Genomic DNA, 16,784 nt, shown 5'->3' with positions numbered 1-16,784 from the left:
AGAAACCGTATTCCTGCTCAGATTGTGGAAAAAGTTTCTCTTCCACGTCAAATTTAAGAAAGCACACAAGAACACATGGTGGGAAGGAACCATTCAGTTGCAGTGTTTGTCCTAAAAGATTCTCTTGTAAAAAGCTTGCTGAGAGACACGAGTGTGCTGGTGACAAAAGCAGCCATCTTTGAAGCTTCAAAAAATGAAGGGAAGTGAGACTGGTGTGCTGTAAAAGTGTCAGTGCATCTTAAAAGTGTAAATGTAATGCTTTCAAAACTACTCAACCTGTAAATATTAAACGTTTGCTGTTAATGTGTTTAAATGTCAATGTTTTTTTTGTACGTAATTTAGGAAGTTATTTTTGTTTGCTTCTAAATGTTGTTAATGGTTGTTTGTTGATGTTTGTAGGTGTTGTGTATTTGCTTGTGTGAAGCACATTGAGTTGCCTTGTGTATGAAATAGAAATAAAGCCACCTTGCAATTTTCCCCAAATAAGCGTCGACAATACGTTCAGACACACAAAGCCATCTGCGATAAAAAAATTTTGTTGAACAGTGTTATCACTGAAATGATTGACGCAAAAGTCCTACTTTTTTTTTTTCTTTTCCTTTTTTTGTTGCTAACTCAACCCGAGATCAAACCACCACAGCTCCATGCGAGCTAACACGCCATATGCTCGTGCATTTTGCACATTTTATCTTTCTATGTAACAATTTTCGCCTTCCCAGTCCCGGCGGCCGCAACTGCACCTCATAAGGCACGCTCTGCCGTGGATGGCCGATCAGCCCCTGGCTTATGCTATTTTCACGCACGTTTTGGAACCAAGGCGAAGAGGTGCCGCGCCCCTTGCTCCTTTGTTGCGTCGGAAAACGGCAACGCCTCCACTCAGTTGCAGCTGTGAGTGGGGGCGCACAGTGCCGACTGCTGTTTATCATGGACACCCTCTCCAGACTCAAATTCCTTTGTGACTCCGGCGCCCGCAGAAGCGTGTTGCCTGCCTCGGCTGAAGATGCTGCCGGGGGCACTCACGGCCCGCACCTGTCAGCGGCCAACGATGCACCGATCCGGACCTACGGCACTAAGACAGTGGATGTATGTTTTGGGGAGCGCCGGTTCACTTGGGACTTTGTCACTGCTGACATTTCTTTTCCCCTTCTTGGCGCGGACTTTTTGTGTGCCCACAGTCTACTGGTGGATGTTAAAAATGGCCGCCTGTTGGACGCTGTGACGTTTTCCACTGTTGCTTGTAGGTGTGATGTGGAGACGTTTGAGGGCCTTGCCAGCCCGCTCTCAGATGACGGCGTGTTCACGCTGCTTCTTGGAGAATTCCCCAGCCTGACCACGCCTACATTTGCAGCCACTACTACCAAGCATGGGGTCGAGCACCACATCGAGACCGTGAGCCCGCCGGTTCATGCTAAGGCCCGACGCCTCAACCCTGATAGATTGGCCACAGCTAAGTCCGAATTCGCCAACATGGAACGCCTTGGCATAATTCGGCGTTCGGACAGCCCGTGGGCCTCGCCTCTCCACATGGTTCCGAAGTCGGACGGCGGCTGGCGACCGTGTGGAGACTATCGCCGCCTCAGTGATGCCACGACGCACGATCGCTATCCGGTCCCGCACATACAGGACTTCTCTGCCCACCTGGCAGGTGCGAAGGTGTTTTCCAAGGTGGACTTGGCACGGGGCTATCACCAAGTTCCGGTACACCCCGCCGATGTGCCTAAGACTGCTGTGATAACACCTTTCGGACTGTTCGAGTTTCTCAGGATGCCATTTGGCCTTAAAAACGCCGCCCAGTCTTTTCAGCGTCTCATGGACTCTGTTCTCCGGGACATGCCGTTCGTCTTCGTCTACTTGGATGACATCCTAGTGGCCAGCTCCTCCATCGGGGAACACCTTTCACACCTCCGGCAGCTTTTCTCAAAGCTCAGCCAGGCTGGACTGATTATTAACCGAGCTAAATGTGTCTTTGGTGTGCCCTCCATCCAATACCTCGGCCACCTCATCAACGAGGACGGCGCCACCCCGATCCCGGCAAAAGTGGAAGCTGTTGCCGCTTTTCCTCGACCCCGGACGGGCCAGGGTCTTCGGGAGTTCCTCGGGATGGTGACTTTTTACCACAGGTTCATCCGCCACGCTGCCCATGTGATGCACCCGCTTTATGACGCACTTAAGGGTGTGGCTCCTGACCGTGCGGTCGACTGGACCGATGTGAGAGTCAAGGCTTTTGAAGAGACGAAAGCTGCGCTGTCCCGAGCGGCCTTGATGGCCCACCCGCGCCCGGATGCCCCGATCGCCCTCATTACTGACGCATCCGATTTTGCCGTCGGGGCCGTTTTGGAGCAGCGCGTCGAAGGTGCGTGGCAGCCGCTCGCCTTTTTCAGCCGCCGGTTAGTCCCTCGGGAGCCCAAGTACAGCACATTCGACAGGGAGCTCCTTGCTGTCTGGCTGGCGATCCGCCACTTCCGCTTCATCCTGGAGGGCCGTGAGTTCACGGTCTTCGTTGATCACAAGCCGCTCACCTTCTCCATGTCGAAGTTGTCCGAGCCGTGGTCCGCGCGGCAACAGCGCCAGTTGTCGTTCATATCTGAATACACCACGGACATCCGACATATCGCTGGCAAGGACAACGTGGTCGCGGATTGTCTGTCCAGGGCAGCCGTCAACACGGTACAGCTGGGCCTCGACTTTTCCCGGATGGCGGCCGACCAGGCTTCCGATCGTGGCACCCAGTTGCTTCGGAGCTCCGACACCGGGTTGCAAGTTGAAAGGGTGGCGGTCGACGACTCCGGGGTCGAGCTGTGGTGTGACGTCTCCTTGGGCCGGCCTAGACCGCTGGTGCCCTCTGGTTGGCAGAGGGCCGCCTTCGACATGGTGCATGGTCTCTCACACCCCGGCAGGAAGGCATCGTCGAGGTTGGTGGCTCAGAAGTTCGCCTGGTCTGGGTTGAAGAAAGATGTACGGGCCTGGGTCGATTCATACGTGGCTTGTCAGCGAGCCAAGGTCCACCGTCACACCAAGGCGCCTTTGGAGACTTTTGTTGTGAGGAAGTTTGACCATGTCAACGTCGACATCGTAGGTCCGCTTCCTCCTTCCCAGGGCTTCACCTACCTCCTGACGATGGTGGACAGGACGACCCGCTGGCCAGAGGCCGTTCCCCTGACCTTCATATCGACCAGTGACGTGGCCCGGGCGTTTATCGGGACCTGGGTCGCTCGGTTTGGACCGCCGGCGGACCTCTCGTCCGACAGGGGTGCGCAGTTCACGTCAGAGGTTTGCTGAGGGCCTCGGGGTCAAGCTACACCGCACCTGCGCTTATCACCCTCAGGCTGATGGGCTGTGCGAACGGTTCCATCGTTCGATGAAAGCCGCTTTGCGCGCTGGTCTTTCTGAAGGTAATTGGGTCGACAAGCTACCCTGGATCATGCTGGGCCTTCGTACTGCACCTAAGGAGGACCTGCAGTGTTCGTCGGCCGAGTTGGTCTATGGACAGGTGCTAAGAGTGCCAGGAGATTACAGACTATTTAGAAACAGAATAGCAACTTAATGCAATTAATGGCGCGACAAACTAAACTTTATTGCAACAAACACACAAACGTAGCACATATGAAAAAGACTATTTCCACAAAATTATGAGGTGGAAATAGTATTTTAAAGCTGGTTTAATTGTGATATACATACAAAATGTTATTTTTTGTTAGCCATCTTTAAAATATATTTTTCCATAAAGGCCTACAACAAGCAATACTAGGTGGTATATTTATGACAAAAAGTAGCCTACTTCATCATTTTCTTTTTAAATTCCTCTCCAAACATGATTTTATGATACATGTAAGCATTATGTAATGTACATGCTTCTGTAACTTCAAATAACCACTCCCATTTTTTTGTTTTCCAAATCACATTTATTTTGTGACATCAATTTATGCAGTTGCTGCAGCGTCTGTGAATGTTGTAATCTGAATAAAAACCAATGAGTTCGCCTCTTTTTCCATGTCCCCAGAACCCTCTATATTCTTTAAATATAGAATTGCATTGGATGCAAGGGGTGAGGCAATAGGGGATCCTGTACATCTTTTTTAAATCGGGTGAAAATGCACTCCAGTTGACGACACCTGGTAGATAGACAGACATACAGACAGACAGTCAAGTCATCTTATGTATATAGTGCTTTCAAACAGCCTTAGCTGTCAGATAGATAGACAGACAGACAGAATTATTTTTTTTTGTGTCCACCCATCCATGATCTTAACCACTTATCCTCATGATCCCCACTCCCTCACAACTTACTGTCTAGCCACTGAAAATGTGCTTCCCTACGAAATGATTCTTATCTGATGATCATCCAGAATCGGGTGCATGTCAGGGCCAGCACGTGGATTGCGCCTTCGCCATCATTGAGGACAGCAAGAATCAGGATGGATCGTAAAATCTCCTCTGGTAGCTGTGAACATAACCGCATAAACTAAAAATAGACTTGTCTTCATCATCAATATGATCATCATTATCTTCTTGGAACAAGAGAAGTGCAATGAAGAATTCCTTATCAGCATGTTTTTGTAGCTTTCACATAATTTGTTTATATTGTATAAATGTCAGAGCCACATGATTCTCTGATAAAGATGCAATATTAAAGTCTCTACTCTGTGTAGTTCTGTTTGACTAGCCAGTGAGTGTATATCATCAGTTCATAACTGTGCTTCACCTCCAAAGTGTAAAATACATAAATAAAAATTGTTGCATGCATGCCTGACAGATGGAAGCGACCACTCTCTCTGCAGAAGGCTTCTTGACCTTGGTTGCTGACATCGGACGTTCCTCCTTAAGTTCAAGGGAATGGGATTAATTATATGTTTTGGACATGTATACACTACAATGACAATTTGCATAGATTAATTGGGGTTTGGAAAATTCTGTCCATTATTCTTACCTTGGCATTCTCATCTATTTTCCTCTTTCTGGAAATGCGAGCCAGCCTTATTTCTGTGCATTAGGTTAGAAAAAGCTTTTCAAATTTGAAAGGTCTTTCTTTAAAAGTCTGTGTCATTTGTTTAATTGTAATTTTCTATATAGAGTACTAGTGGCATCCATTACTTGGCATCAGTATCAGTGAGTACTTTTTAGGTTGTAGCGAAATGTATTCATCATTCATAAAACTAACAATACATTCTTTTTCATATTTATAAAAATTGCTTACCATGGCAACTAAGAAAGAATTGCCATATTGACAAAATTTAAATTGATTATAGTGGTCTTCAAACTACAACATACCTTCATGACAAACTGCCGTCTTATCTTGAGTTTGCAGATGTGCCACAACATATGCAAACTCTCCACCTTTGGCACAAATGCTGCATCTGTATCGGTTCAAGCCTTCCAAAATGGGTGCTGGTAGGTGTCCATCTTTATAGACGGTTCGATGAAGCTGAGTGCAAATTAGAACACATTTTATTTGTATAAATCTTTTGTCATCCGACTGTAGAATTGGCCAATTACAATCCAAAAACATACCAACAGAAATAGAAAAAACTGGACTCATGTAAAGATTTCTTAACGTTCATGCCACAACAGAGTAAAATTATGTTATTATTCAAATCCCATCGATACATTAATGGTAATTAATTACGTAGCTACGCTATACAGGCCTATCTGCTGCAAATATGTGACGTATTGGGCTTACACCATTTTGCATTACGTACAGCGTCACGGTGGATTCCCCATTTGCAAGTTACTACTTTTAGGTCAGCATATTGTACGGTACACAGGTTCAAACTATTGTTCCATGCGAAATAACAATTGGAATTCAACGAGAGAGATATGGAAGAAAAACATTGTGTTCCACTAAATCATTTCAATTCATTTTTCAAACTTTCTGTGCGGGAAACGAACTTTTCTTTAGCGACCTATGTGCTAATGTTCATTAAATAAAATACATGTCCACTTACTTTCTGCTCCCGACTCGTCATTTTACAAATTATTTCGTGTCGTCCCCGGGAACTTTTTGAGAACTAAGAGGTTGTGATAATGGATGGAATGATTTCGTTTCGTAGTTCTCGTGGCGACCGCTCGCTGCAGAGAAGTTGAGAACAACACTACTGGATCACGACAGCAGCGTCACTTTCCGTCAATCAAGAGCATAGGGGCGTTCCGTTCCGTTCCGTGGGCGTTCCGTTCCCAGTCTGCGGTCTGCAATCAGACTCGCGATCAGTTGCGTTATTTTTTTGACACACTAATTTGTGCATAATTAATTAACCTAAAATAATGTGTTCAACAACAGCCTTTTAATATGTATATAAGGCAAACTACATATGAACGGACATTTACATATACAGATGACAGATTATAGCCGTCAGTTATAATCTGCAGCCACTTGTCAGGTTGATGTTACGTTTTCAAAACAAACTCAATTTCAAAATAGGCAAAGACACAACACACGATACAAGTACACAGAATAATCATTCATTTAGCGGTAGAAATTTCTGCACCATTTTAAACGTCAATTCCTAAATGAGATCATATCAAGCTTCATTCATCAACCGCTTTTCTCACCAGCACACTTGTGCCTCTCAGCGTTGCCCTTTGTTGGGAATCTTTGACCACAAACTGAGCAAGCAAAAGGCTTCTCTCCAGTGTGGGTTCTTGTGTGGATTTTTAAGTATCCCTTGGAAGAAAAATTTTGACCACAAACCAAGCAAGCAAAGGGCTTCTCTCCAGTGTGGACTCTTGTGTGGATTTTTAAGTATCCCTTGGAAGAAAAATTTTGACCACAAACCAAGCAAGCAAAGAGCTTCTCTCCAGTGTGGGTTCCTGTGTGGATTTTTAAGTTTCCCTTGTGAGCAAAATTTCGACCACAAACTGAGCAAGCAAAAGGCTTCTCTCCAGTGTGGGTTCTTGTGTGTATTTTTAAGTGTACCCTCTGAGCAAATTTTTGACCACAAACCAAGCAAGCAAAGGGCTTCTCTCCAGTGTGGATTCGCGTGTGGATTTTTAAGTGTACCCTCTGAGCAAATTTTTGACCACAAACCAAGCAAGCAAAGGGCTTCTCTCCAGTGTGGGTTCTTGTGTGGATTTTTAAGCTTCCCTTGTAAGCAAAATTTCGACCACAAACTGAGCAAGCAAAAGGCTTCTCTCCAGTGTGGGTTCTTGTGTGTATTTTTAATTTTTCCTTTTCAGGAAATTTCTTACCACAGACCGAGCAAGCAAAGGGCTTCTCTCCAGTGTGGGTTCTTGTGTGTCTTTTTAATTTTTCCTTTTCACGAAATTTCTTACCACAAACTGAGCAGGCAAAGGGCTTCTCTCCAGTGTGGGTTCTTGTGTGTATTTTTAAGTATCCCTTGTAAGAAAATTTTTTACCACAAACCAAGCAAGCAAAGGGCTTCTCTCCAGTGTGGGTTCTTGTGTGTATTTTTAAATTTTCCTTTTCACGAAATTTCTTACCACAAACTGAGCAGGCAAAGGGCTTCTCTCCAGTGTGGGTTCTTGTGTGTATTTTTAAGTATCCCTTGAAAGCAAATTTTTGACCACAAACCAAGCAAGCAAAGGGCTTCTCTCCAGTGTGGGTTCTTGTGTGTATTTTTAAATTTTCCTTTTCACGAAATTTCTTACCACAAACTGAGCAGGCAAAGGGCTTCTCTCCAGTGTGGGTTCTTGTGTGTGTTTTTAAGTATCCCTTGGAAGAAAAATTTTGACCACAAACTGAGCAAGCAAAGGGCTTCTCTCCAGTGTGGGTTCTTGTGTGTGTTTTTAAGTGTTCCCTCTGAGCAAAATTTTGACCACAAACTGAGCAAGCAAAAGGCTTCTCTCCGGTGTGGGTTCGCGTGTGCGTTGTTAAAGTTTCCTTCCTAGAGAAACTTCGACCACAAACTGTGCAAGCAAAGGGTTTATGACCAGTGTGGCCCATCGCGTGTCTTCTCAATTGAGACTTGGAACCAAAGGTTTTTCCACACTGAGAAGATTTCCACCGTTTGCCATCAGTGTGACATGTCACATCATCGTCACACTGTTCATCGTCAGCAGTGTGAGCAGCGTGTGACGCGTCTTCACCATCTGACATAAGAGCTAACCGGCTGTCATCATTTGTCATTTGTTGTCTGCTTGGAGACTCCGCCCCTTTGTTCTCTTCATATTGACGTTCATCTTCAGTCTTCAAATGGACACCAGTCACGGGCAACCCTGTGAAGTGCTCCTCCTCTTCAATGTATGGTGGCAGCTGCTCCTCTTTTTTGATGTTGGGAGGCTGTTGCTGCTGCTCTTCTTTAACTTGCAGAGGCTCCAAGTCCTCCTCCTGTTTCACGCCAGGGAACTCTGGCTCCTGCCGCTCAGGAAAAATATATTTTTCACCGACATCTGCGAGACACAAGATACACATGGTTTGGTAAAGTTAATTTATTGTGATGTTATGTATTTTATATTGAAGTTTATCACATGGGCCACATGAGTGAATGAATAACAAATCTATACACAAGTATTTTTTTTTTTTTACTTTTAAACATTTTTTTTTAAACTCAACAAGTGAGTCACATCCTTTCAGGGCAATTCCCAAATGATTCCACAAATTAACACCTAACAGATACACACCTTTGCTTAATATTTGTTCTTGTTTTTTTTTTGTTTTTATAGACATGTGCACCCCTTATATCAAAAGGACTGTGTCTAATTTGGTGCTAATTTAAACTCAACCAAGTCATAAAATTTCATTGTATTTAATTTAATAAATAATCGATGTGTTGATTCAGTATATTTTGATTAATTAATAATTCTTATAGCTCTCTTTTGCAATTTGAATACAGTTGGTGTTTGTTTTATTTGCATTTGCCCAGATTTCCACACAATAGGTCAGATATTGTAAGAATAATGAACTGTATAATGTATATAATGAGTTCATGTTCAGGACATCCTTAGTTTTATAGAGTATCCCTATGATTTTTCACATTTTCCTTTTAACATTTTCTATGTGTGGCTTCCAAAATAATTCATCATCAATAACTACTACAAGGAATTTGTTTTCATACGCCCTTTCTATTTCAATTGAATTAACTTGGGCTGGGTTCAAAATATTGATATATCGATATCGTATAGATACGCCTTTTCATATCCCAATATCGATACATAAAGCCATGTATAGATATATCGACCCCGCCCCCAACACACACACAACACATTCAACACACACAAACAAATCCTGGAAATTTGAATCGATACCCAGCCCTAGAATTCACCATAAATTCATCCATCCATCCATCTTCCTCCGCTTATCCGAGGTCGGGTCGCGGGGGCGGCAGCTTTAGGAGGGAAACCCAGACCTCCCTCTCCCCAGCCACTTCAACCAGCTCATCCGGCGGGATCCAAAGGCATTCCCAGGCCAGCCGGGAGACATAGTCTCTCCAGCGTGTCCTGGGTCGTCCCCGGGGCCTCCCGCCGGTGGGACATGCCCGGAAGACCTCCCCAGGGAGGCGTCCAGGAGGCATCCGAACCAGATGCCCGAGCCACCTCAGCTGGCTCCTCTCAACGCGGAGGAGCAGACTCCGAGTCCCTCCCGGATGACCGAGCTTCTCACCCTATCTCTAAGGGAGAGCCCGGACACCCTGCGGAGGAAACTCATTTCGGCCGCTTGTATCCGGGATCTCGTTCTTTTGGTCACGACCAGTGGCGCTCCTGCCATTAGGCAGATTAGGCAGATGCTAGGGGCGCTCGTGAGCAAAAGGACGACAGGGAAAGGAGAATTTATTCATTTTTTTTACTTTTATCAGTCACGTAAACGTGCGCCTTCTGTTCAAGTAAAGCATGGCTTGCCAGCCAACCACATACATCCTTTCAAATTTGGCTTTGATTGACATCTACGGCTAGCCAATGGTAATCGGGATTGGGGGGGGTGACGCGCGCTCCGGAGACGCGCATTAGCCAAATCTACTTCCGCGTTAGATAGTGGTGCACGTTCGCCGGCCGGCACTGACCCAATGACTGAGCAGTGAGCAAACGCCAAACCTCGATCCAGGATGACACAGTTGACATGGTTGGGAATCCTGCGTTCACTGGTCCACTAAACAACGTTCACAAGTGAGTGGCAAACTTTTGTTTTGATTAATCAAGCCACACAGCACGGACAAATTGTAGCAATACACAGTATGCGGTTAACAGACCCACGCAGTCACACATACACAACAAATACTTTGGAGTATAAAATTATTTATCACTAAAGCATAGTTGCAGTACAATGTAAGTTGAATCCACTTTTCTTTTTTTTTTTTTTTATTGCCAAGTTTGTCACGGTTGATGACTGTCGATAAGTTATAATAATAATAATAATAATAATAACAACAATAATAATAATAATAATAAACAGCACTTTACACATCCTTATGGATTGATCTTTTTCACTGAACCCATATGTCGTTTCTGTATATGATCGACATATCTCAACTCAATCTTTTTTATCAAGCACTTTAAAACATCCATTGCTGCATACAAAGTGCATGGAATAGAAATCAGTCTCGCAGTGGACACAAGTGAAAGAAAATAACACAAAATAAAATTAATTATAGTAAATATAAGTAGGTAAGTATAAAAGCAAAAAAATAATAATTAAAAAAATATATAAGATGTAGTGAAGTGAATAAGTAAATATAACTATAAATAAAATAACACAAATTACAGAAGGCACCATAAAACACTGAAATGATGCGAAGTTTCATGCTGAGTCAAAGACCAAAGAATAAAGATGTCTGGCAAAAATGATCCGAAATGTTATCCATATCGTACAGCCCTAAATCCAAAAAGCAAATGAAGGCAACTGCTAGCTAATCTCAGATAGAAGGGGCTGGGTCACAGTCATTCCGCCGCTTTTGCAGTTGTCACAATGCCACTGTTCAACCTGAACAACATTAGATTTAGGTTGATGAAGTGTGCTCCCCCAAAAAAGGTAATGCCCCCCCTGCACTTTCTTTCTGGTGACAGGTCTGGCTCTTTAGTTAAGAAAATGAAATGAAAATGCTAGTAAGCTGTCCTGGCTCAAACCTTCAAAAAAAAAAAAAAAAAAAAGGAAAAAAAAAACTGATCACGGTCAGATTCTCAGGTGGATGTGCAGGCTGATACAGCACGGACGTCATAAATTAACTGGGCTGCTCATGCTGTAGCGAAAAGTGAAGCTGGCGGCGGCCATCTTGTGTTGCCAAACCTACAGTAAGTTGACTTTTCAGCAGCATTTTTTCCACGTTATTTTCTTCCTCTACAGCGAAAATACCACTGTGACGTACGGTTCTACCATTAAGTATAAAATAACTGTGGGAAATGCTCTAAATGTAAATATTTTGTGGTTGGTCTAATAATTTGAGTGGGGGTCGTGTTTGTGGTTGGTCTAATAAGTTGTGCACGCGCTGGGAGGGGGGGCACTACCAGAAATCCTGCCTAGGGTGCCAAGTTGCTTAGGAACGCCACTGGTCACGACCCACAGCTCGTGACCATAAGTGAGGGTCGGAACGTTGGTCGACTGGTAAATCGAGAGCTTCTCCTTTTGGCTCAGCTCTTTCGTCACCAAGACGGACCAATACAGAGTCCGCATTACTGCAGACGCTGCACCGATCCACCTGTCGATCTCCCGTTCCATCATGCCCTCACTCGTGAACAAGACCCCAAGATACTTGAACTCCTCCACTTGGGGGAGGATCTCATCCCCGACCCGGAGAGGACACGCCACCCTTTTCCGATTGAGGACCATGGTCTCGGATTTGGAGGTGCGGATCCTCATCCCAACCGCTTCACACTCGGCTGCGAACCGCTCCAGTGAGAGTTGGAGATCCCAGCCTGAAGAAGCCAACAGCACCACATCATCTGCAAAGAGCAGAGATGCAATGCTGAGGCCACCAAACCGGATCCCCTCCACGCCTCGGCTGCGCCTAGAAATTCTGTCCATAAAAATTATGAACAGAATCTGTGACAAAGGGCAACCTTGGCGGAGTCCAACCCTCACCGGAAACAAATCCGACTTACTGCCGGCAATGCGGACTAAACAGGGACCGAACCGCCCGTATCGGGGGCCCCGGTACCCCGTACTCCCGAAGCACCTCCCACAGGACTCCCCGAGGGACACGGTCGAACGCCTTCTCCAAATCCACAAAACACATGTGGACTGGTTGAGCGAACTCCCACGCACCCTCAAGGATCCTGCTGAGGGTGTAGAGCTGGTCCACTGTTCCACGGCCAGGACGAAAACCGCACCGCTCCTCCTGAATCCGAGATTCGACCTCCCGACGGACCCTCCTCTCCAGCACCCCTGAATAGACCTTACCAGGGAGGCTGAGGAGTGTGATCCCTCTATAGTTGGAACATACCCTCCGGTCCCCCTTCTTAAAAAGGGGGACCACCACCCCGGCCTGCCAATCCAGAGGCACTGTTTTCACCATAATTTATATTAGAATATTAGAGATGAAAACACAAATTTCAGAAAACGGGTTGCTCATTGGTTGAATTGATTTTTGATTATTAAAAGTTAACATTTGCCCCAAAAAAAAAAAAAAAAAAAAAAAAAGTCTACTGGGAATATATAGAAATATGGTTGACGTATTGTAACTTGTTCAACCATCTTTCATTGTGCAAAAAAAATAAATATGCAAAAAAAAATAATGCAAAAATGTTGCGGAGTCAAGGTGTGAGACTAGGGTCAACACAGCATACATTTTGATCAACATGACATCAGCAACTAATATTGTAGGAAACAAGAGAAAATTGTACATATTCATTTGCATACAGCCTTAAAAAAAAAAAAAGACCTCCGCTTATTTTTAACATTTTTTTTTTCTCATTATCTGTAAATTTCAGCTTCTTAGCTCAATAGCTTCCAGGCCATGTGACCTATTGACCCCAAACCAATGCAGCATCATAGTGCCATGTCTGATAGATGATGCACACCTTTTATTTTATTTTATTTTTTTCATTTTAGACTTCCACTTATTTTCTGCTTAATAGCTTCTAGGTCAGATGACCTATTGACCCCAAATTAGTTCTGCCTCAAAGTGGCATGTCTGCTCGATGACACACACCTATTTTCTTCTCAATTTCAACCTTTCCTTCATTTTAAATTACCGTTAACTTAATACTGTACATATCAATGTTATTGCTCAATATCACCCCACAAGAGTGCATTCCCAGTGAAATTTGAATTGGTACTGTTATTGTGAAACAGCTTTTAAACTGTTAATAATAATAATAATAATAATAATAATAATAATAATAAAACCAAGCATACTTTAAACTGCGTTTGAATTCAATTTTATTTTTGAAAACCGATCTTTTATTTTGAAAACCCAATGTTGTTCTCGGTCACATTCTCCGCGCCAGCGTCTCTTCGAGCACACTACCGTAAATCCTAGAAAAGGGCGAACAGAAAAAAATGAAGTGCGGCTGACTTGACCGCGTAAAAAGAAAAGGCGGCTGACTTGACCGCGTAAAAAGAAAAGACGGCTGACTTGACCGCGTAAAAAGAAAAGGCGGCTAGCTTTACCTCAGTTGTAGTTCTGCTAAATCCAATTCGTATCGACTGAGAAATGTACCAAACCGACTGAAGAAAAAAAAAACTGTGTATCGTAACAAAGTGGCCCGGTGAAGAGTCCTTACAGAAATAAAAACGTACATATGGTTGAAAAGTGTCGATGAAACAAGTGACAAACCTGCTCTGTTCAACACAACTCGAGGCTGCTTGTAAACGGCGTCCAGCAGTTGACGTTGTCGCTCGTTGTCCTCCTGTGCTCCACAAAGCTCCTCTTCGTACTTGACTTTCGCCATTGTGAACATCTTCACACGATATTAACGACACTTTACGCTCACGATTGACGTCTGCTGAGCCAATTTGTCGATAGCAAACGCGTCTCGTTTTTTGGCGCCTAGCAAGCTAAGCTAAGCTAAACTAAGCTAAGCTAAGCTAAGACAAGACAAAATAAAGAGGGCCGAGAGATACGATTGAACCAGACACGAAACGTAGCAATTATGTTTGACTTCAATAAAGTAGTGACGGGGCAAAGTGTCGATGTGTCAGTTCGTTCCGTACGAATTCGTGTTGAATTATTTTTATCGTGAAGCCGAGCGTAAACGCGTCGTGCCTGGAATGGAGTAGCTCTTCTGCTACCACGTGAAATCTACGGCAATTACAGTTGGTCAAATCTCATGTCACGAAAATGTTAATATTTAATTTTACTTAAAACAAATAATTAAAAAAAAAAGCTAATAAAATTATACGTTTAATTCTAGATTCATTTGGATAATAAAAAATAAATAGACCTTTAAACTGCACTCGGACGAACAAGAAGAAACATGTTTATCTCCTGTACATACGAGTAGCCCAGTTTAGTTTTTATTTTTTAAATCTCTATTCACTCAATCAGTATACAAAATATTGGGGGGGAAATAATACAATCATTGTATACACTATAAACAATTAGAACATAGAACATGCCAGGAAAGTTAAAACATACAAAAGCTAAACCAAATAAAATCAATAGTATAACTGAAAGAAAAGAAAATAGTTTGATACAAAATCATATAAATAAATAATAAGTTTGCAATAGTTATATGTTTTTACAGCTTTTGGACACAGACAACTAGGGGTGTGAATTGCCTAGTACCTGACGATTCGATTCGTATCACGATTCACAGGTCACGATTCGATTCGATACCGATTAATCCCGATACGAATTTATAAGTCGATTGTTGCGATTTTTTTCATTCAAATTTAGAAAATACTAATCAGTAAGCTTGTAGAGTGTAAGATTTATATGAAAATGTATTATTTATTTATCTGAAATTTCAGTCTTATAGAGGTTGTAATCTGTTTCATGTTTGAACAGCATTAAAATAAAATATTAAGGCTTAATGTTCCGTTCATATAACATTCTTCCATGCTCAAGGTGTGAATCCTAAAAAAAAAAAAAAAAAATTCTGCCGATTATTGAATCGATTCGAGAATCGCGCGATGTAGTATCGCGATATATCGCCGAATCGATTTTTTTTAACACCCCTACAGACAACCATCCATCCATCCATTTTGTTGACCGCTTATTCCTCACAAGGGTCGCGGGGGCTGCTGGCGCCTATCTCAGCTGGCTCTGGGCAGTAGGCGGGGGACACCCTGGACTGGTTGCCAACCAATCGCAGCACAGACAACCAGACAATGACAAAAAATAATTTCTCATGGATACAAAAAAAAAATCAATAAAGGATTGTTTCTTATGTGTAAATTTAGACTTATGAATGTAAAACTTCGCTAGAATAATCATAAGATTTATCAAATGAAAATGTGTATCGACATTATTATCAAATTCAAATATACCAAAATAAGACATGCTTCCAAAGTAAGGAGAAATCTGGATAAATGTGGATTCTAATGAATTGTGATAATGTACCCCAGAATTATTAGTAGCACAGTTTTTTTTTAAAACATCCTTGCTGTTTTACCTCAGACTGTAAATCTGTAAATCCACCCAAGAGTCTCTGGTCTTTTTTTTTTTTTTTTTTTAAGATTTGAGCCAGGAAAAGTTCTAGTCGAGTGCCGGCAAATTCTATGCACTATTGACGACACTTTTTCTTTTCTTGCTCGGCCGAATATCGCTGCCAAAAGTCAGGTGAGTTGTATCCGTAATTGACCTTTCGCAAACTCCGCCCCCCCAAAGGCATTGACCAATCACACATTTAGCAACCGTTGCTATGTAAGCATAGTCCGTCAAGCTTTACTCAGCTCTCGATGACGTCCATAGTCTGATTGATTTTATTTGATGGCTTACGAGACTGCTAACCACCATAAAACTTTACGGAAGAAGAGTGACAACCATTAACAAGCTCCGGACCTCCAAAATGATGAAGCGGTGTGCCTACGGAGTATGTAAATCGGACTGTGCTAAGGTAAGACTATGCTAACTCTATCGGGCTAACTAGCTAGCTGTAGTGTAGTTTGCTTTCGGGGCAATAACAAAACGATATCAAAGTTATTGTAGTTACTATTAATGAATAAAATATATTACTAGAATGTCACTGCCATCTAAGTTAAGCTTGTTCAGTCAGTGGTTAATGTTAGTTTAATGTCTTCTGTTAGCTTTTGCATTCGTCTAAATGTTGCGAGCTAACGTTAACACAAAGCTTCGTCAAGTTTGGCAAACTTAAGCGTCCTAATAAGTGCCCCGAGCTTATCTTGTTTTCATTTTTCATGCAGCATTTTGTGAACGGACACCCGTCTCCGGCAATTGTATCTGATTGCAGACCGCAGAACGGAACACTACGCCCCCAAGCACGGAACACTCCTCCCCCAGCGGAACACTACGCCCCCCAAGCACGGAAGACTCCTCCCCCAGCGGAACACTACGCCCCCGCAGGCTACGGGTAGTCTTATAGGACAAAAGTCGGAACACTACGCCCCCCAAGCACGGAACACTCCTCCCCCAGCGGAACACTACGCCCCCCAAGCACGGAACACTCCTCCCCCAGCGGAACACTACGCCCCCGCAGGCTACGGGTAGTCTTAGAGGACAAAAGTAAGAACGCGACAAACGAAACTTTATTGCAAAAAACACACAAACGTACCACATGCGAAACAGACTATTTAGTAAAAGAATAACAACTTAATGCAATTAATGGCACGACAAACTAAACTTTATTGCAATAAATACACAAACGTAGCACATATGAAAAAGACTATTTCCACAAAATTATGAGGTGGAAAGAGTATTTTAAAGCTGTTTCAATTGTGATCTACATACAAAACGTTAAAATATATTTAAAATATATTTTTCCATAAAGGCCTACAACAA

General features: G+C 43.3%; 2 protein-coding genes across 10 annotated transcripts in view; one reads left to right on the top strand and one right to left on the bottom strand.

Annotated features, from left to right (window-relative positions):
* The window catches only part of LOC144012308 (uncharacterized), a 78,739-nt gene that overhangs the window by 42,892 nt on the left and 19,063 nt on the right, over positions 1 to 16,784 (top strand). The gene's annotated exons all lie outside the window — the stretch shown is intronic.
* Positions 165 to 14,082, bottom strand: LOC144010709 (uncharacterized). Of its 9 annotated transcripts, none has more exons than XR_013281372.1 (4): positions 13,659 to 14,082; positions 4,928 to 8,343; positions 4,747 to 4,818; positions 167 to 4,441 (listed from the first exon to the last, which is right to left on the bottom strand). XR_013281372.1 is itself a non-coding variant. In XM_077511176.1 (2 exons), the coding sequence occupies exons 1-2, from the start codon at positions 13,780 to 13,782 to the stop codon at positions 6,530 to 6,532; spliced, it is 1,938 nt and encodes a 645-aa protein (XP_077367302.1). In that variant the 5' UTR covers positions 13,783 to 14,082; the 3' UTR covers positions 170 to 6,529. The 9 variants fall into 9 exon arrangements, 1 of the variants encoding a protein (XP_077367302.1); XR_013281383.1 differs by having other exon boundaries at positions 167 to 4,818; positions 4,928 to 4,980; positions 5,269 to 8,343; XR_013281397.1 differs by lacking the exon at positions 4,747 to 4,818 and having other exon boundaries at positions 165 to 4,441; positions 5,269 to 8,343.

Source organism: Festucalex cinctus, chromosome 1 (genome assembly GCF_051991245.1).
Source record: "Festucalex cinctus isolate MCC-2025b chromosome 1, RoL_Fcin_1.0, whole genome shotgun sequence".
NCBI lineage: Eukaryota > Metazoa > Chordata > Actinopteri > Syngnathiformes > Syngnathidae > Festucalex > Festucalex cinctus.
Note: the sequence above shows the minus strand (reverse complement) of the source record. Positions and strands in the feature narration are given on the sequence as shown.